General features: G+C 38.8%; 1 protein-coding gene across 3 annotated transcripts in view; it reads right to left on the minus strand.

Moving 5' to 3' along the window:
• The window catches only part of ATP8B4 (ATPase phospholipid transporting 8B4 (putative)), a 226,059-nt gene that overhangs the window by 153,388 nt on the left and 50,602 nt on the right, over window positions 1–22,069 (minus strand). For all 3 annotated transcript variants that reach the window (XM_079767474.1, XM_079767472.1, XM_079767473.1), the window contains exons 5-7: window positions 14,949–15,062; window positions 11,642–11,740; window positions 10,260–10,321 (exon numbers count right to left, since the gene is read on the minus strand). In XM_079767474.1, the coding sequence (XP_079623600.1) occupies window positions 10,260–10,321; window positions 11,642–11,740; window positions 14,949–15,062 (275 nt within the window). The remainder of the gene's footprint in view (window positions 1–10,259; window positions 10,322–11,641; window positions 11,741–14,948; window positions 15,063–22,069) is intronic.

Consider the following 22,069-nt stretch of genomic DNA (forward strand, 5'->3'; position numbering starts at 1 on the left):
GTCCCTGATGAAATCTTAACAGGTGTGTGGCTGGCACACAGAGCAAATTAAATGATCCGAATAAAATTCATCCCTTGTTGCTAACATAGCCCCTTCTATCTTACTGATGTTCCTGTGTTCTCCATGAAGCCCTCTCTAATCTTAATTCCATTTCTCAGTACTTTGCTTTTCTTCTTTCCCCTTCAAATTCTCTCACACTGGCCTTAACATAGGACATTAGTCAAATTTAAAATCCAGTAAGTACTTACTTTGAATGAATGCTCACTTCTTTTCTAAAACTTACAGAAAGCAAACTTTATTGCACCTATGTTCTCCTTTTAAAAATGCTATCAACTTTTATTTTTTTTAACCTTTATTGTTGAAAGTATTACATATGTTCCCTTTATTTCCCTAGCCCACCCCCACTCCCAACCCAGGCCTTCACCATCCTATTGTCTGTGACCATGGGTTATGCATACATGCATACAAGTTCTTTGGTTGATCTCTTCCCACCCACGCACCCCACCATCTTCAAAATCTATTCTTTCTCAATCATTAGGGTTCATTTGCTTCCTTCTGCAATGTTTAGCATCACAATCCAAGTTACACTTTCCTTTCCTTCCTTATCTCTGGCAACTGGTCCACAATGCCACTGCCAAAGTTCTCTTTCCAGGTGTTGCTGACAATATCACTCTTATAGCCCCCAGATTTCCCAGGTACTTTGAGTCTTTGGATATAATTTAGAGATAATTACTCTTACTTTCTATGTTCTCTGCCCCTCTTTGTTTTTCTTCTTTTTTCTGCACATCTAATTCTTGCCAAAAGTCAACAAGCAGAAAGAAATTTTTTTTTAATTCTTGGCATGAAATAAGGAAATAGATCTTAGTTTTTGAGAATACTACTCAAGTTGAAAGGTGGTTTAGTGTTTGCCTGAGTTACAGCTTCAAGGCACCATTTCCAACCAGGTTCCCAAATCCTACTGAATTTTTTTTTTGCCACCTGGCATTGGTTTGTCTACAGAGCCTGTATATTGATAAGAATTTTCAAAAGCTGCACATTCCTAATGAGATTAGTCATTTTGCTCACTCGCCTTACTTATTAGTAAAAACAATAAAATGCTGAGAGTATTGTGACAATTCTACAGATAAGCTTATTGAATACCATATATGTATGACTGCATTATATTCAAGGCAGAAATTGTGTCTAATTTAATTTTGCATCCCTAGCATATAGCATCCTGCCTGACACACAGTAGGCATTTCATAAATGTCTATTGAGTAAAAAGAAAATGACCAAATGAACAAACAGAACCTCTCAACTAAAAGCTAAAAACAAGAGAGCGTTCATTTCCAAGGTCTGCTATAACAGATTACTACAAACTAGATAGTTTAAAACAGCAAAAGCTTATTCTCTCTCAGTTCTAGAGGCTTAAAGTCCAAAATCCAGGCATCATCAGGGTAGCACTCACTTTGGAGGCTCCAGGGGAAGATCTGATCCATGCCTCACTCCCCAACTCTGGTAGCCTCAGGCATTCCATGATTTGGACTATTTTACTCCAATCTCTGCCTCCATCTTCACATTATCTGCTTTGCTGTGTGTCTTCTTTCCTTCTCTTCTCTTGTAATGACACTTGTGATAGATTACTAGGATGATCTCATCTCAAGATCTTTAACTTAATTATATATGCCAAGACGCTTTTTTTGAAGAAGATTACATTCAAGGCCCCAGTAGACATATCTTTTGGGGGACCATCATTCAAACCATGACAATAATGTATAGTAAAATAATTATTTTTTAAATGAATATTGTGTGGAAGAGTTGAAAGGATAAAAAAAAGAGAGAGAAAGTAAAGATTGGGGAGAAACAGGATCAATAAAATGCCTTCACAAGTTCATTGTAGTTTATACTCTAAGCTGGGCACTAGAACCAACAGTAACCTATATATTTTCTTTATACTCTTTTAAGTTTTCTTAATTTCCTATTACAACAAACAGATCTAAATGCATGGAAGAAATTAACTCATTGATACTATCTCAGGATACTTAAAGCAAAATGTCCCTGTAGGAGAAATGTGTAAGTAGTTAATCGACAGTAAGTAGTTAATCAACAAATGCTGTTAAAACATTTGTTTGGTTTGGTATTGACAACATGTGGGCTCTGATTAAAACCAAATTTACTCACTGTAATATTATAATCTCCTTTAGCTTTCAGATTTTAAGATCTTAAGAGGGCTTTACATTATTTACTCCCTAAGGCCTTTGTGATTTAGGTTTGGGTTTATTTTTTCAAAAGAAATTCTAGATCTCCTCCCTATGACAACAGAGAAGAGATACATAAATCTATTTTTTTTTAAGTAGAGAGAATCAAGTTTTAAATATTACCTAGAACATGGTGTATTTTAAGCTTTCATTGTCATGCAAAATAAGTGGGTCCTCATTACAGAAGAATCTGCTATTTTAGTGAGCAGCTGAGATGGGTTTGAGTTCAGAGCCAAGGATGAACCAAAGTACTTTGAGTAATAAAAGGGAGATAAATATGAGGGGCCCCAAATACTGAGAGAATGAGATTGCAGCCAACTACACTGAGCACTGAATGGGGAAGAGATTACACAAGGCCAGCAGCAGAAAGAGAACTTTGAGGAAGAAAAATGTTAAAATGGGATTTCACATTGTTTGCTATGAACTATATGATATAAAACCCCTCATTTATGAACCCCACAAAATCTTCATTCAACTCTACCTTGCTCTCTAATGCTTTTTTTTTTTTTGGGGGGGGGGGAGGGGAGGGGAGGATACCTGAGGGAGCTTTAAGAGGAGAAAAAGGGAACAGCTAACATCTGGATTATATAAATTTTAAAAAGAAATCAGGAGATGCCTCTGAAAAGCCCATGTACAGAGTTTTGAAAGTGTTATAGTTTCCTGTTATTTCAAGATGTACTTCATTTGGGGAAATAGTCACCATTTACAAATTTAACACGAAAAAAATTGTATTTATGCACTATAATAATTGATTACAATAGAGAATCATTTATAAGAACCTTAACAGTGTCATGGCTCACATACAGAAACCAGCACATTGGCAAATGGACAGTTCCATCTGCAAAACTGACACGCAAAAACTGCGCAAAAAAATGATCAATCCAAGACTGAAGAAACTGAAATTAATTTATTGAGGGTGAAACTATTTTTGAAACATGTTTTCCGTGAGTAAGCAGCATGAGCTAAAAATTAAATTAATTTTTAAATAACTTCCTCTGGGAAAAAAGCATTGAGAGTACTCCCATTAGCTTGCTTTTGAACTCATTGTCATTTAAGCCCATAATAGTATGTTTTATTAGCATTGTTTGAAAGAAGAAGAATCAAGTTTTTTGCCTCAATATTCCTTTCAAATAGGCAGTCTCTTCATATAGACCCTAAATAGCTGTCCCCTAGTCCCAGTGGTACCTCATCCTATATAATAAAAGCCTAATATGCTAAGTGTCCGGTCAGCCGTTCAACCAATTAAAGTGTAATCCTACATAATAAAATGGTAATATGTAAATTACCATCACTCCGCTACGCCCACGATTGGGCCAGCAGGAGGCGCAGGGGGCGGGACTCAGGGTGGCCGGGGTAGCTGATTGGGCCAGCAGGACGCTGAGCTCGCGGCCCCAGCTGGCCAACTTCCTGCATCCCTCCCTGGCCCTGATCATGCACTGGTGGGGTCCCTTGGTCTGGCCTGCACCCTCTCACAATCTGGGACTCCTCAGGGGATGTCGGAGAGTCAGTTTCAGCCCGATCCCGCAGGCCAGGCCGAGGGACCCCACTGGTGCACAAATTCATGCACCAGGCCTCTAATAACATATAAATGATCTGGGTGGGCTGGAGATAAAATTTTTTTAAATCTCAGAAAGTTGGGGTTCTGCCATGTGTTTAACCACAGAAGCCTCCACTCCAATTGCAAGCCAACAAAGCCTTGATGAAGACAAGGTAACTCAATGCAGGGTTCATCAGTCTCCCAAAAGAATCCCAAAACCTCATGCGTTCCCACTCCCCCACTTACAAGAAGCACACAGACTCACCAACTATGTGTCAGCTTCAGATGCATGAAGTTCAATGATCTTTGGTATTTTTTGTTGCAGGTGCCCAAAGAGGAAAAGGAGGAGCATATTTAATAATAATAATCCACTCTTACCCACGACTGACATTTTGGATCAAATCCAACAGAGGGCAATGCCATACATGAATTTCCCCCTCTCTTGGGTAAGTTATTTCCAATAATTCAGCAGCAAATGATAGATCTTTTGACCGTCAGTCTACATGCCTCTAATCTGGCAGGACAAAGAAAATGGAAAGAGTTCCATCACAGCCTCCTGAAGGATCTGATGGCCACACTGCCCAGTCGCTGCCCAATTGTATTCAGGAACTCTGCAGACCACAACTGATGTACATACTTTACACATGAGTGCTATGTAGCTAGTAATTATAACATAAAACTTATATTCAACTGTCTCAAATTATTGATGTTTGGGGGTTTGCATATGTCACTAATACATTTTTAAAAACAGAACTTTGGGGGGGTTTCTTCCATGATTAAGAAAAAATAACTTTGGCCTGGCCCGCATAGCTCAGTAGTTGAGCAGTGACCTATGAACCAGGAGGTCATGGTTCGATTCCCTGCCAGGACATATGCCTGGATTGCTGGCTCGATCCCCAGTGAGGAGCATGCAGGAGGGAACCAATCAATGATTCTATTTCATCATTGATGTTTCTATCTCTCCCTCTCCCTCTCTGAAATCAATAAAAAGTATTTTTTTAAAAGAAAACATAAACTTGGAAGTCTGAGAGCCACCCATCCAGGAACCCCCATGTTTGATGAAACTGAACCCTCCCAGGATTTAGTCAATATGCCCAACCTGGTCCTGCTCACACTTAAAACCCTAGATTCTCTGATATTCAGTGGACTGAGAAATAATGCTTCAAGTTCTAATTACTTCATATAGGAAATAATGGGTACAATGTAATCTTCCTAGGTGAGTTTATAAATACATCCCAAAAACCCAGATTTAATCTATAATTCAGAAAGATCAAAAAACAATATTTTAAATTAAAAACAGATTAAATATCAAACAATAAGGAAGTACTCATTTGAATTATGAGACATGCATTTAATGGAATGTTATGCAGCCTTTAAGCATTATAGAATCATTCTTTTGTAAGGAGAGTTATAATATGGAAAACTATGCTTACCATTTTAAGAATTAATGGAATTTCTTTTCTTAGATGCTTTTAATATTAGAGAGAAATAAGCATAGAGATATAGATATGGGTAAAGAGATGGCTGCCATTAGAGGCTGTTAATTCTGCATGTTAGAGTCATCTTGGAAACTTTATAAAAACACCAGAGCCTCACCTCTAAGACCCTCATTTAATTGCTGTGAGCTGGGCTGGGGCTTGGGGCATGGATATAATATGCAGCCCAGGTTGAGGAGATCGGGTTAAATGACCTCTGCAGCAACTTCCAGATGCCCTCTCATAGCCCCTCACCTGCTCCCATGGTGGCCAAGAATGCTAGCATGAGCCCTAGCTGGTTTGGCTCACTGGATAGAGCATTGGCCTGGGGACTGAAGGGTCCCAGGTTCGATTTCAGTCAAGGGCATGTACCTTGGTTGCAGGCACATCCCCAGTAAGGGGTGTGCAGGAGGCAGCTGATCGATGCTTCTCTCTCATCGATGTTTCTAACTCTCTTCCCCTCTCCCTTCCTCTCTGTAAAAAAATCAATAATATATATATATATATATATATATATATATATATATATATATATATATTTTATTTTTTTTTTTTTTTAATGCTAGCATGACTTGAGGAAACCTCCTCTTATGAAACATTGGGTATCTATACTAATAAAAGGGTAATATGCTAATTAGGCCAGATAGACCAGAAGACGTCCTTCCTGACAAAGCCAAGGCCTGGGTGGTGCCTCCCGGTGTCCTGGGTGCCTGCGGCCGGCCAGAGGGAGAGAAGCCTGGGTCCCAGTTGCCTGCAGCTGGTTGGAGGAGGAAAGCCTGGGTTCCAGATGTGGAGGCTGAGGCAGAGGCAGTTAGGGGCGATCAGGCAGGCAGGCAGAGGGGTTAGGGGTGATCAGGCAGGCAGGCAGGCAAGCGGTTAGGAGCCAGCAGTCCCAGATTGCAAGAGGGTGCAGGCTTGGCTGAGGGACACCCCCCCATACATGAATTTTGTGCACCGGGTCTCTAGTCTATTGATATTCACAGATTCAGTGAGCAGATATATGTTGTCTTACCTGAGGCAAGAATGTGCACCTTCTATTTGGCAGTCATATTAATTTTTACTGTATGGAATCATGCCACTCCTACTTAGTGTGGTTTTTTTAACCTTCACCCAAAGATATGTTTTTATTGACGAGAGAGAGAGAGAGAGAGAGAGAGAGAGACATCAATATGAGATGTTGCCTCCCATAGGTGCCCCAACCTAGAATTGTACCTGCAACCTTTTGGTGTATGGGACAATGCTCCAACCAATTCTGCCACCTGGCCAGGGCACTCCTACTTACTTTTAAAACTAAAGTCACCAAAACGTTTTATTCAAGTCAAATACAACACCTATTTTTTACGCACTTTCACATATTATAACAGATTGCAGGTGCAGAAGATTAGTCCTGATTTTAAAGGAGTATGAGTAACAAAACCAAAAAACTAAAATTGAAAAAGAAGGTTATAAAGGAAGGGTTTTATTTCTCTAGTTATTTTGTGGCTTAGGTTTACAATGTCCAACATCACAGCTTGCACAGTGCTAAAAACGATGAGTAAACAAAGCCCTTCAAATATAAAATAAATAGATATGATCAGACCACAACGTTCATACTTACACATTGCTTTATGAATGGGTAGAAGCCTAATTTGGATTCTTACTTGCCTGAACAAGTCACTCCCTTTCTAGGTCTTAATCACTTTATTTCTAAAATGAGGTACTATTACTCACACCTTGGGATTTGTAAGAGTTATGTGTGGAAGTACTGTGGCCCACTCATGGTAGGTGCTCAATACATATGTATTGAATCTGAACATAGCTGCCCACCTTCCTCACTTCTGAGCACAGAAAGAGAGAGACCTGATGCCCGGAAGGAAAATTAATTGCCAAAGTCACATAGTGATCACTTACATAGACCCAGGTTCCCTGCAAAGTGCTTTCATTGTACCCCTTCCCCTCAGGCAACTCCCTCCCCGCATGCTTCTTCTTGCTCCAGGAGAAGCTGATGATGGCTGCTGCCCTGATGAACCCCAAGTCCAAGACCTTCCAACAGGAGCACACAGGGAAGCCACAAGTACCTGCTGGTGCCCACCCCAGTATGACACTCACCTCCAGAAATACCTGGACTCCATGATTTTCTCCAGGCTTTTTATTTTATCCCTGGATTATGACCCACAGGTGCCAAGGGTAGACCCAAAAGCACTTTTCTGATATTTTCCACTAGCATTGCCATGGGGTTAAGTATTCATTAACTACTATCTTAGATCAAGCTCACAAGAAGCAGAACCTGAGATGCAGATTCACATGCACTTGGCTCATAGGAAAGTACTTCTGGGATAAACCGGTAAGAGAAGTGAGAAGCAACACAATGAAGAAAAGAAGCCACACAAGGGTGTGATTGCAGGCAAAGTCCCATCCTCAGCCTGGTCTCCACAGGAGCTCAGGGGTGCAAATTATATCTCACAGCTTGTTCAATTTGAGGCAGGGGTGCTGCTCTTTCTTACTCCCACACCAATCAATCGTTGGCTCCAGCAGCCCAAGGGTAGTGCTTTGAAGAAAGTGGCAGGCGTAAGCCCTTAGAAGCAATGCACACAGGGAGTGAGCACAGGAAGGTAGTGATGGTCTGATCAGAGACCAACTGCATCCTCAACTACAACCAGCTCCAAGGAGGACTCAAACCGCCCTGGTCTATCTCAGACCTAAGCCCATTTGATGTCTTCAACTTCTCAAAACCAAAAAGTGAAAAGCCAATCTCCAGAGCCTGAGTACATTCTACGAAGACCACCATCCCAGCCACAGGAGTTGGCTAGTGATGGGACTCAGCAAAATTTGACAGATCAAGCTCTTCTGGTAAATTCCCTCTCAGCAAGGACACTTGTTACTGCTCAGTTTGAAAATTTAACAGACACTGTGTTAGGCTCAAGGGACACAGACCTGATCAAGAAAGATGCCCTCAAGGAACTCACAGTAGTAGGTAATCTTACACATGGAAAATCGTGCCTGATTTTAACTGAATCCTAAAGAATACTCCATTCTCAATGATATGTGCTTCTCCCTTCAACTTTACAACATCAGCAACAGTACTTTTTAAAAATGTCACACCATATTGAATTACAAAGAGATGCTACCTCATAAGGACTCAACAAAAAGCTAAATGAAACCACAAGAAAGTGACACTAATGCTACTTCCAATAGTAATGACAATGTTAGCTAGTGTGTGTGAGAGACATTTGATCATCAAGTTCCTGAATATCTAAGTTACTGGATTAACCTATGGCCTCTAGGTAGGGTTTTCAATATCTACCACTGTCCATATAATGACACAAATTTTAACTGGTAATTTGAGAGACATTAAAAGATATACTCAGTCCATTAGTTCAAATTCATTATGCAACTGTACATATTTTAACACACTTTATAAAAGATGATATGTCAAGATAATAAGACTGATCATCAGATGTTCCTAGGAAATTAGCCAAATCATATTAATGTCAGTGTAATAGCAAGTCAGAACTGCAGGACTTGAGAAAGTCAAGATATGCAAGAGTACAGCTCAAAGCCACACACCACATTAGCTTACAAAAGTCACTATCTCTTCAGAACTTGCTTAAGACCACAGAATTATTCAGGGTCAGGACTAAACTCATACCTAAAGTCTGAGTATAAAACCCATGCTTTTAAACACCATACTACAGTGGCAACAATTCAAAACCTGCTAACTTGGAATTGAACCACAAGTTTCCAGGCATCTTTATGGCTTATCCACACACCAGGATCACACTTTGAGAGTCTCTATCTCTATAACGAGGGATTTAGATTAAGGTCATATTTCTTTACCATGTATTTAACATCATTTTCTAAAATAATCCAACACAGAAAAACTATATGTATTCATTACATAATTAGTCATTGGTCAAAATTTAGTAATGAAAAGAGATTAATTAGTTCAATTCTATTAGTTATTGTCTAGGCTACCTAGCCCCTCTCAATAGCTTTAATTTCTTGAAATTTTTCATTTCATATGATTAATTTGTTTACAATATTTCCTTTAAAAATTATATTCTTCAGAGCATCCAAATGATTCAAAATCATGGGAAGATGCCCAGCCAGTGTTGCCCAGTGGTTGAGCGTTGACCTATGACCAGAAGGTCATGGTTCGATTCCCGGTCAGGGCACATGCCCGGGTTGCTGGCTCGATCCCCCGTGTGGCGTGCAAGAGGAAGCCAATCAATGATTCTCTCTCATCATTGATGTTTCTATCTTTCTCTCCCTCTCCCTTCCTCTCTGAAATCAATTTAAAAATATATTTTTTTTAAAAAAATCATGGGAAGATGTTGTTGATAATGTTGAAGTACTTGCCACAAATTTACTTTTCCATCTTTTATTATTAGCCAAAACAGGACAAAGAGATAAAGAGTAAGAAACAGTGGAATGAAGATTTACTTTTTGCTAAGTTTTCTGGAGCAGTTTTTTCTGTTGTTTGTAAATACATGTTTTAAAGCATTTCAAACTCAAGAACCATTCCCATAAAGATTTCTTTATTGACAGAGGAATTTAAAAGCAATGAAAAATCTGTTATGGTGAATAATTCATTCTAAAATCAGTTAATGAGTGAATAAAAAATTCTTATCACTGTCATTTGATACAGTAATGTGTCAAAGTCTCTCTAGCAATACTCCTCAGAAATTACCAAATTAAATATGCAAGTACTTATGAGACATCTTCTACATACAAGACATCATATGTGTGCCAGTTCTAAGCAGTGTTGGACCTAGAAATGGAAAGTGACAATGATATGTTTGTGTTCCACAAAAGAAACTCCAAAGGGATTTGAAGTAGAAGCTGAGTGTTCAGCACAAGCATTTGATCAGCATGAAAAAGAACCATGAACACAAAATGGACTTACATTGCAATTTTCAATAAAGGGGGAAAGACATATATATTTAATTAAAAGAGAAAGCCACCCATTGTCAAGACCCCATCTTGTGGTCCCAGAAATCTTAAAGATAAAGCAAAGAATGTATTTCTTACTTGCTGTCAATGAGCACTTCAGATTGCCGATTATTCACTTGATTATCACTCTTGTAGCGAAACTAAAAATCAAAGTATTTGTGAAAAAACACATTAAATCATACTTTGTCAGCACAAGCAAGGACACTGAAAGTACTCTCAGTTCATTTGAACACTATCACCATCTGCCCAAAATGAGCACAGCTTATGGTTACCATGGACCCATCTCTACGTGTTCTAAATCTGAATCAAGGCCCCTCTCACTAAACCTTATTCTGGGTGTCACCAGCGGAACAAGTCTAACCACATGCTCTTCCAATTTCCACACATTTTTAGTTGTTTCTAAGAAGACAATATGCCACATAGTTCCAGAGAAAACCATACATTAATTTTAATGTCTTCAACAGAGAATGAGGACTTCCATTTCTCTTACATATGTGCTCAATACTTTACTGGAACATCATTTATTCTGTTTTATGGATTTCTTTGAAGCCAAGAAATTACTTGTAACAACATGTACTTTTATTCTCTAGAAATTATAATTGTTAACACTGAACTTTCATTAAATACTGAGTACTCTTTTAAAATCAAAGTATAATACTGAACCACATTTGATGTGGATTTCTGTTTTTATGCCCAAGTGATCCTATTTCTTATTGTGTATTCCAGTAATGTAAATATCTTATGTTGCTTAGAAGAATCTATATATTATGATTCCTCTACTAAACTCATAAGTTAGCAGCCATTCAGATCAGACTTTCTACGTGAACTGCCAAGATTAGATAGTTATAAGCTACAATATAAGGTGTTGTTTCAAACCAATTAGCCTAAATGCACAGATGAACAAGGGGGAATATCATGAAATTGATTTCATAGATCATAATCATCAAAATTAGTGCTTTTGCCTTTTAAAAATATTCAAAATATTACATCAATATCACAGCATCTTGTTTTGTCTTTCTTACAATGCTGATGTCATTGGTCACATTATTCAGGCAAGGAAAGAAGTGGTTTGCATCATGTTACGTTGCTAGAACATAGTATGGTAAGGTATCTTTCTCCAAAACGTCTTTCTTTCTGCTCTTCCATTTTACTCTCCTATGAAGTACGTCTATATGAATAAGGCCTTTAAAGCCAAGTTGTGGGAACTCATGTACCTAAATGAGTACTATTCCTGATAGATCATATAATGTGGGGAAGTCAGGCATTTATTGCAAAGATGTCATTATTCAAATCATTGCTAATTCTATGACTTGTATTAATGATCAACTAGCAAGAGAGTTTTTGTATCATATTGACCAAAAGAGCTTAATTTAAAAATTCCAAATGAGTCTCTTTTTTCTACTTCTGAGAGGTCACAATTGAAATTGAGACCTCAGGAATGCTCAAAAGCAAATACTCACATAATCATCTGTAGCATCTTTGACAGCTGTCATAGTTATCACCAGGACCAAAGGCACAATGGTGGTAAACCAGGTCAAGGAGGAAATTTCTGGAATTAGCTGAAATAAACATTTTAAACAGTTTAGGGCTTTTAAATTTGGTAAGTATATCTTCCAAATGTTGTCACTTAATTTTCTAAGACTTGCCAAAGATTAATGGGATTATATTCCAGTTATTTATATACATATAGAATGACTTTCTGTTTGCATTCGGTTATAAGGTACATAGAATAAACATATCATTGAACCACTTTTCAGACTTCCTGATAAAATATATAATTTTTATAACAAGTTAAGAAGTAAGCTTCGTGAAGTCTTTCATAGATGATGATCTTCCCCCAGATAAGCCCTAGCCAGTTTTGCTCAGTGGATAGAGCATCGGCCTGCAGACCAAAAGGTTCCAGATTCTATTCCAGTCAGGGGTGTGTACCTTGGTTGCAGGCTCCTCCCTGGCCCAGGCCCTGGTCGGGGCTCATATGGGAGGCAATCAATCAATGTGTTTCTCTCACATCGATAATTCTCTCTGTCTTTCCCTCTCTCTTCCACTCTCTAAAAATAAATGGAAAAATATCCTCGGGTGAGGATATAATAATAATAATAATAATAAATATTTTTTTAAAAAAAAATAAACATCACCTGTCTTTTCTCAATTACTCATCTCAATTTTTAACAATTTTGCCAATTCCTCACCAATTCCTAAAAAAGAGATTCTTTGAGCATCTACCTTGAGCCAGACACTGTACCAAGTACTTTCCATATATCATGTCATTTAATCTTGAGAGAAGTCCACTGAGTTAGACTCTGTATCAAGTTGTTTTATATAAACCCTTAGGGATTGTATTCCATGTAAATAGCACCTCAGTGTAAAATACAGAATGCACTATGAATGGTGTCCCAGAGTCAAGAAAAGCTGCAGCCTTGGATATCATTTTTCCACTGTATAAATAACTATCTAAGAGGTCAAGCAATTGGGCCAAGAGCTGTTAAAATTTGAACCTTGATCTATTTGACTCCAAAGCCTTGTGCCTATACCTCCACCTGCGAGAGGCACCATGACAACCGGCATGTTCTCTTGGGTGGTTTTCAAGTGGGGTTCCATTTGGAGGTGGTTCAGGGCTCTCAGGCGGGAAAGGGTTGGGTAGAGATGGTCAGTGTATGGAGATCAGGCCTCATTAAAACAACTCTAAACTTAATTTTATATAATAGCTTCCACATAAAATTTAAAAACAAACAAACCTCAAAAGACTTTGAGGTACCACGAAAAACCCTGGGCTTGTTGGCAGAAAAGCTGGATTCTAGAACCAGTTCTATCATTAACTTGTAAAAGCATTATACATCATCTAATGTTTCTAGGTCTAATTTCTTCATCAATAAAAGGAAGGAGGTTGAACTAAACTTTCCCAAAGGCCCCTTCTGGATATAAAATTTTGTGAACAAAAGTCTTTGACCATAAATAAGAAATCCATTGGAGAAATGAGCTCAAAATTCTGGAATGGTACAAAGGATTATATGAAGAAACCAAAAGCAAATTCACAGGGGGGGAAAGAAAGAAAGAAATCTAGGATTCTAAAGTCTCTTCAATAAATTGTAAGATGCACATTCATCATTTGTGGGTTGTTGTTTTTTCTGTTTAACATTTAGTTCTTTCAACTAACCCTTATTTTCTTAGGGATCTACCCACCCCCTTCTACTTTTAGTTCATGTAATTTTGGTGCACTGATTCCATCCTGATTCTAGTTTTTGGCATGTGATCAAGGTCAAGACAATCATTGCATCAAATTCTTGAGCCACACTCAGCCAGTGTGGCTCAGTGATTGAATGTCAACCCATGAACCGGGAGCTCACAGTTTGATTCCCTGTCAAGGCACATGCCCAGGTTGTGGCTCAATCTCCAGTGGGGGTTGGGGAGGGTGAGGTATGCAGGAGGCAACTGATCGATGATTCTCTCATCATTGATGCTTCTATCTCTCTCCCTCTCCTTTCCTCTCTCTGAAATCAATTTTTAAAAGGCAGGTGGAGGGGGTAAATGGGAAGAAAAACAAAGGGGGCATCTGTAATACTTTCAATAATAAAGATAAAATTTTAACAAACATATTAGAAAAATTCTTGAGCCACAGTGATCGGTTTACGGATAGAGGTGTAACTCAACATGGGCCAATCTCTCTCTCTCTCTCTCTCTCTCTCTCTCTCTCTCTCTATATATATATATATATATATATATATATATATATCTCTTACACACACACACACACACACACACACACACACACACACACACATATTGGAGTTGAAGCTGGGAAAATAAAAGTTTAAAGCTTTTAGCATCTACCAGGTACAGAAAGCCTGTGAGAGAATAGGCCAACATGAAGGAAAACAGAGAAAAGAAACATCACAATCTGTTGAAATAGTTTGCCCATAAATCCAGTAATACATGAAATGACATATATTCTTAAATATATTCCCTTTTTGCTTAAAAGAATTTAAGTTTTTGCCACTTATAATCAAAAGATTCTTAATACAAATAATTATTCAACTAAAGAAAAAATAGTCCTCAAACTATTCATCTAGACTGCACACATCTAATCTATCTTCTTACCTCCTATAATTAACACAGATTCCAGCACATTCTGAATCTACTAGTTTAGTGTGATTAAATTACCCTGAAATAAATACTAAGTAAATAACTGGCTAATGTGAGCTATGCTTTTTTCTTTCAAATAGGAGGAAAAATTTTAGTCAAATAGGAGGAAAAAGCAATGTTTATAACTACCAATTAACCACTTAAACTATTTTTAAAAATCATTGTAGAGTGAAATAACATATATCATACATCATTTATTTTAATATATATGCAAAATATGACAATGTTCTTAGATGCAAATGAATTTGCCATATTAAGTTCCACAAACTACCACTCTGCTAGACTCATTGTCTTCACTCTGGCAATACCCAAACTGTTGACATGAGAGGGAGATAAAGAAAGGGGAGAGGCCGTGAACAGTAATCATTAGGCTCTGGCTTGGTTCAAGTAAAGTGCAAGACTGCATTTTAAAATTACCTCAGTGTTTAAAATGATGAATGTGCTAGTTTTTACCCATTCCTAGCCCTCCCACATTTGTGAAGAGAAACAGCAATAATAACATTAAAAATCTCATAAGGATGGTTTTACCTAATCATGAACATTTAACTAAGTGAATTAACTTACTTTTTCAAATTATATGAATACTTTTAACAAAGAGATCATGAAGAAATACAGCATAAACATTACCTGTAAAATCAGAAGAAAAAGGAAATAGGCATTTGCCACTCTTTGGAACTGTTCAAATAAATTAATTGGCAAAAAGGTGAGAATGTTGTACTTGGATGTGTGGATACGATTATCCTGGAAAAGAAATAGCATCATGTCAGTTTGAGGCAAAGCCTGTTCATTACCAGAAATAGCTCTAAAACTTACAAGGCTGAGAATGGGTTATACCACAGCAAGAAATATAAGCCAGTTATCTAGGAAATTTTAAACTCTGTGTGGCCCAAGGCCTTCATTTTTTCTAAGATGATATGCTCCTGAAACTACGTGAAATTACTGTTCAATGCCATAAAATCATTTATTGATATATATATATATATATATATATATATATATATATATATATATTGATATATATATATATATATATATATATATATATATATATATATATCAAGTGCAAAGGTCTGCCCCTGAGATTTTTTTTATTTTTATGCATTTATTGATTCCGCATATGTTGCTTGAACACCTACTATATGCAAACACTGAGCTCATGCTGGGGCCCATAAGATTGGAAGGAACTTCAAGGATCATTGATACACCTTCCTAAAGCCTGGCCCTTTTGATAACTCTGACAAAGGGCCCCTACACCTGTCATTGAAAGTCTTCGGTGGTGGGACACTAACCACCTTGCAAGGCAGCCTGTCTCCATTGTAGAATGAAGATTGCTAGAAAGGTTTTTATAATGAGAAACCCAAATCCGCCTCCCTATAACTTCTTGACATGTGACAAATTCCATCTCTGGGGTAACCTAACCCAAATCTAAGCCCTTTGTATGTTGACAACCTTCAAATTTTCAAGAGTCACTCCTAGGTCTCCCATAAACCTTCTGCACTCTGGTCCAGACATTCTCGAACCCCTCAGCCATTCTCCATGACTTATTTTATAGACAGCTCTTCCTGATCAGCTTCTTCTGGAATTTTCCCAATTTCTCTGCATCTTTCTTAAAACATTGTGTCCAGAACCAAACACATATTAAAAATTTAGTTCAACTAATCCCTTTAGAACAGAGACAGATGTTCTTAAATGTCATTTCGGCAATTGTATCTCACTGTTTATTCATATTGCGTTTTGATGAACTAAAATCTCTAGATTATTTCTTCATAAATTACAATTAAATCAGGTCTCCCATTAAGCATATACAGTTGATTTTTTAAAATATCAATGTACAAGATATTTTGTATATTCCTAGTATACCAGCCTAATAAAGAAATATTTACCTTAACTGAACTATCCCAAACTATTAAATATTCCTCCCAGCTTTGTGTCATCAGAAAATTTCAAACACATGCCTTTTATTATTCTTCCGAAGTTATAGACTATACATTAAAAAGGACAGGGCTATAAGTGTCTTTCAATGAATGATTGGATAAAGATAATGTGGTACATACAGTATATACTATGGAATACTACTCAGCCATAAGAAAAGATGAAATACTGCCATTTGCAACAACATGGATGGATCTTGAGAGTAGCATGCTAAGTGAAATAAGTCAGTCAGAAAGGACAAGAACTATATGATTTCACTCGTATGTGAGTTATAAAACAGAAAGCAACAAACAACTCCATAGACACAGACAACAGAAGGTTAGTTACTAGAGGAGATGGTTGCAGGGGCGGTGGTAGATAAAGGGGTAAAGGGAACAAATATATGGTGATAGAGGGAGACTAGACTTGAATGTTAAACACACAATAAAATATGCAAATGATGTATTATAGAATTGTATACTTGAAACTTACATAATGTTATTAACCAATCTCACCCCAATAAACTGAATTTTTAAAAATGAACAGGGTTAAATACAACCCCAAATTTTTAATTAAAGAAATAAAACTTGCCCTGGCTGGTTTGGCTCAGTGGATAGAGCATCAGCCTGCGGACTGAAGGGTCCCAGGTTCGATTCTGGTCAAGGGCACATGCCCAGGTTGAGGGCTCAATCCCCTATTGTGGGGCATGCAGGAGGGAGCCAATCAGTGATTCTCTCATCATTGATGTTTCTATCTCTCCCTCTCCCTTCCTCTCTGAAATCAATAAAAAATTTAAAAAAATAAAACTTTGGCAAACTGCTGGAGATCTCTACACAGATTATTATTAACATCTTTCTCAAGTGTTTATATAAAACACTAGAGGCCCAGTGCACAAAATTTGTGCACTGGTAGGGTCCCTAGGCCTGGCTAGCGATCAGGGCCAATCGGGGTCTTCAGGCTGCCAGCCGGGGCCTTCCTTCATTTTGTGCCACTCCCTGGTGGTCAGCACACATCATAGCAAGAGATTGAACTCCCAGTCAAACTCCTGAGGGGACACTTTGCATATTAGCCTTTTATATATAAAGATACTAAGTATGTTTTATTTAACCATTTATAAATCCACCTAACTATACTCCCATGATGCTTCAATCTATCTTATCTACAAAGAAAACATGAAATTTGGAGTAGTGCTGAAATTCAGAATCAGCATGCCCAGGGTGTTTCCATCCACTAATATTTTAAAACTGAGATTAGTCAGTGTACCTTGTTTTAAGTGAACCTACACTGATTCCTAGTAATCACTGATACTCTTTAAAGAAAATAGTCACCTGTTAAATGGCCATTTTTAACATTTACCATGAATCAATGTGTCCACCTCTGGCAATAAGTGTGGGACAGTAAGAGAGGTGTCAAGAGAAGAATATCCAGCTTAGTTGGTCTGATGCATAGTAATGTGCTAAAAGCTGTTCTCTAAGTAAATGATGGCTATTTTACAATGAGTTATCTACTCAAGAGCTGGGCTGGGAGGGACGACTGAACAACACATTTTTCTAAAGGAGAAACTTAGAAAACATTATAAGGAAGCGAAAAACTAAGGAGAAAAAGCAGTTAACTAAAAGAATCACATATTCCTATTTTTGTTTTTTATGTTTGTTTTAGTTTAAGTGTAAACTAAAAATTTAGTTTAAGTGTGAGCCTGTATCTTACTAAAAGAACAGACTGAACATTGGCTGTGACATTCAAAACCATGGCAAGAATTATAATACAAATTCTTCTGCAAAACTGAATTCCACATAGGTGAACAGCTAATTGCATGGTATAAAGTGATGATGCCAACTGACAATTTTCTCCTATTTGCTTAAACTCCAGCAATGATTGTGTTTGTTTACTGGCTCTGTTGTGACTTAGTCACAGATGATGCAAATCCTCACAGCTGTGACTGAGAACAAGGAACCAGGGCTCCCCCTCCTGGAGACTCTCTGGACCCATTTACCTTTGTTTTCCAATAGAAAGTGGGGGGAAATGTTTTCATTTCCACTGCCCTGTCCAAGAATATGAACATTGTTAAGACCTTAAATCAGCCACATTGATATTCAGCAGTTTCATTGAGCCAGCCTACAGTCAAATTTTAGCATAGTTCATTCCGTAATACAGCACGGAAGATGTCCATGACCCTCTTAGCTTTTCTACCACAGACTACTAGAAATACCCCAATCCAGAGGAGGACAATCATGAAGAGGAAAAGGAAAAGACAAAGTAGAAAGAAACACGTCTGAAGAACCCATATAGCATCTTTAGTGCTGATGGAAGCCAGGCTGGAAGTCATGGCTTTAGTTTGTTAGGCAGGTGAGCCAGTTAACTGACCCTATATAGTGAGGTAGGCTTAATCACACAGTCAGAGGCAATTGCAGAACAGGGCAGACCTCCTAGGTAGTGGGAAAGAGCCCACTGCTAGAGGAACATCAGAGAAGGCCTGCTCCCTGCAGGAAGCTCACCTCTGAGAGGAAGAGGGCAGAGCCAAATTCAGGAGGCCCAGGTATTCCTCTGAGATTGACACATGACTCCACCTCCCATGGGGCAGAGTGAGTAGAGGTGGAAAGAGAAGTATCACCCCAGTAGAGACCCCTCCAGCTGAAAAGCAACATCAAGATAAGGAAATGGCATTGCTCCTCTAAAGTATATTAGTCTAAAGGCCCTGAGGCTGGCAGAAGATGGCACACTTGGGGATCTACTATGGATGTCAGCACAAACTGAGGCAGAGAAACAAGTTCCTTGGAAGCTATACTTTATGATAAAGACTAAAAGCATAAGTAAAAAAGGAATTACTGAAAGGTTTTAAGCAAAGAAGTAACTTCATGAATTCTAATTTTAAAACATTAACCTAGCTACCAGGTGGAGAACAAACAAAATGACACAAGAATAGATGTGAAGACCAATGAAGAGGTCTTTGAATTAGTCTAAGTGAAAGATAATGTGTGGCTTGGACCAACATGGTGGCAGAAAGGGTGGCAACAAATTTATTATTTATTATTATTATTAAATATTTTTTATTGATTTCAGAGAGGGAAGGAGAGGGAGAGGGAGAGAGATAGAAACAACAATGATGAGAATCATTGATCAGCTGCCTCCTGCACACCGACTACTGGGGATCAAGCCTGCAACCCAGGCATGTGCCCTTGACTGTCATTGAACACGGGACCCTTCAGTCCGAAGGCCAACAGTCTATCCACTGAGCCAAACCAGCTAGAACTATTATTATTGTTGTTGTTGTTGTTATTGACTAGAGGCCTGGTGCACGAATTTGTGCACTGGTGGGGTCCAGCCGGCCCACCCCAATGGGGGCCATCGGAGTCTGGGCAAGCCAGGGTGAGGGACCGCTGCAGGTGGTTTGCCTCCCGGCCCCAACCCCAATCGGGGTGGGGGGCCCACTGGAGGGTGGGGCCCGGCAGGGCAAGGGGCTACAGGTGTTCATTCTGCTGTTCGGTCTATTTGCATATTACCCTTTTATTATATAGGATGATGATATTTACCAAGCTTTTACTGTGTGTACTGTTCTAAGACCTTTACATTTCTCAACTCATTTTATCCTCACAATATCCTTATGAAATAGGTACTAATATCCCAATTACATATAAGGGGAATCCAAGGTCAGAGAGATCAAGTAATTTGTGCAAGGTTACACAGCTGATAAGTGGGGGAACCAGGATTTGAATCCAAGCACTCTTCACCCTAATGCTCCCCCAATTCAGTGCACAGCAGATGTCTCCTATGCATTCAGAGCAATCAGCTCCTGCTCTCTCCTCCACTCTGTATTGCTAGTCTTCTGCCACTTTCTGGCCAAGGGAAACCCTGTATATCTACCTTTTCCTCTCAGTAAGAGTCATCCTGTTCAGTAAGAGTCCCGGTTCTCTATTGCCCGATGTATGATTACAGCTTCCTTGTATTCCCTCTCAACCCCCCTCAAGAGTGTTTCTCTTTGCTCCTGACACAGCTCAATGCAGGCAAACTGTATAGCTAGCCACTTCCTTAGCTAAGCTTTCCAAGAGAAGCGGCAGTGACCAAAGTCCTTTACATTTTCAACACTGACTGCTGGGTGTGGGGGAAAAATACAGCAAAATTTTCAGAGGTGGGCCATCAAATAAAATATTAATAAAATGAGCAACATGATTCTTTACAGTACAGTTTGATTGTGTAATTGTATTGCTTAAGAAAACAAAACAAATAGAAAATAATAAACACTGTAAATAGAACATTTGAGGAGTTTGCCTCAATTCTTCTACTGGCAAAATGAAGCTAATATTTTTCGTCTATATATAGGACTATTGTGGAGAGGAGATCATAGATGTGAAAGCGTTTTTGCTAAGTTGTAAGAATTATACAAATATAGGGGGTTTGTGAGCAACCCCTAAATAATACAAATGAATTTAGGCAATCCAATGTACGAGGCAGGATAAACTGGGTATGCCACAGTAACAAACACCTCCAGAATCCTCATAGCTTAACTGAGTAAGTGTTTGCCTCTTGCTCGTGCTACTACATCCAACATGAGCCAGCAGGGAGACGCTGCTCATCACAGTTACTCTCAATGGACCAGACACCATTTCACATGCTTCAAGTTGCGGTACCAGAGGGAAAGAGAGCGCTCTGGAGGGCCTCACACCCACAACTTAACGCTTTAATCCGAATGCTTACAACTCACTGACCAGAAAGAATCGCCGTGTACCCAAATGGCAGAAAGACAGAAACACCGATGGACATGACTAACGGCCACCACAACCAGATATGGAAACTAGCCCTAATCTTTGGAGACACAAGACACACCAGCTCCAAACAATAACGTCAGAAACCTACGTCAGTGCTGCACATCCAGTCCTGTTTGAATGTCAGGTAGAACCGCTATTTGACTACCTGCCCTTCACCTCAGCTAACAGGGCTCCAACTTGCTTAGTCCTGTGGTCTGGATGGATTCAACTCCCGTCCATAACTCCAAGGTCAGGCCCGGGTTAGTTTAAACCAACCACATGGCCTATCCTCCTAATTACAATTTTAAAATTCAGGGATTAGCACATGACCCATGTCAGTTCTGGGGATTTGTTGGAGATATAAGGCTTTCTCTTTCCTACTGGATTCCAACCTGAAGTAGCACTAGGGGTCACTGATAACATCTTGGGATCCTGAGAGGGGATGCTGCCAAGAATAAACCCTACACTGCAGATGCAGGGCTGAGAAATGCAGAGAGAGAAAGTAGGCCAAGCCTCTCCTGAAGATAGCCCTATCCCTGCACTTTTAGTTATATTGTCATTTCTTTTATAGTCTAAGTCCATTTGAATTGATTTTTCTTTCACTCCCAACCAACCAAACACCAGGTAAGGACACTAATAATATATATAAGATCAGCTTACGTTTTTGTATAACAGTTTATTTTTATCTGTTATTTGCCTTAAAAAATGAGTCACTGAAGGCTAAGCGTAAATGCGTGTGTTCAGTGGTTGCCTGGGGACACTGCCTGCGTCTGCGAATCCCACAGGCCAAACCCCAGGAGCTTTCGCAATGAGTACCACGGTCTGAGCACTATCAAAAGATCTTTCCACATTTGATGAAACATGTTTATGTCATAACAACTATAAAAAGTAACTGTCAGGAGTTTGGGTGGTGGGGTAGAGGGAGCCTAGTTTTCTTGCCATAAGAGCAGGCAGATATAATACTGTTATGGTACAATCTGAATTCCAGAGAGAAAAACAGTCATGACTCTTAAGGAGAGATTATCGCTAAACCATAAAACAAAAACCAAAAAGAAACTGTGTCCACAGACAACTTGCATAAAAAAGGAAGTGGCC

Source organism: Cnephaeus nilssonii (genome assembly GCF_951640355.1).
Source record: "Cnephaeus nilssonii genome assembly, chromosome: 4".
Classification (NCBI taxonomy): Eukaryota; Metazoa; Chordata; class Mammalia; order Chiroptera; family Vespertilionidae; genus Cnephaeus; species Cnephaeus nilssonii.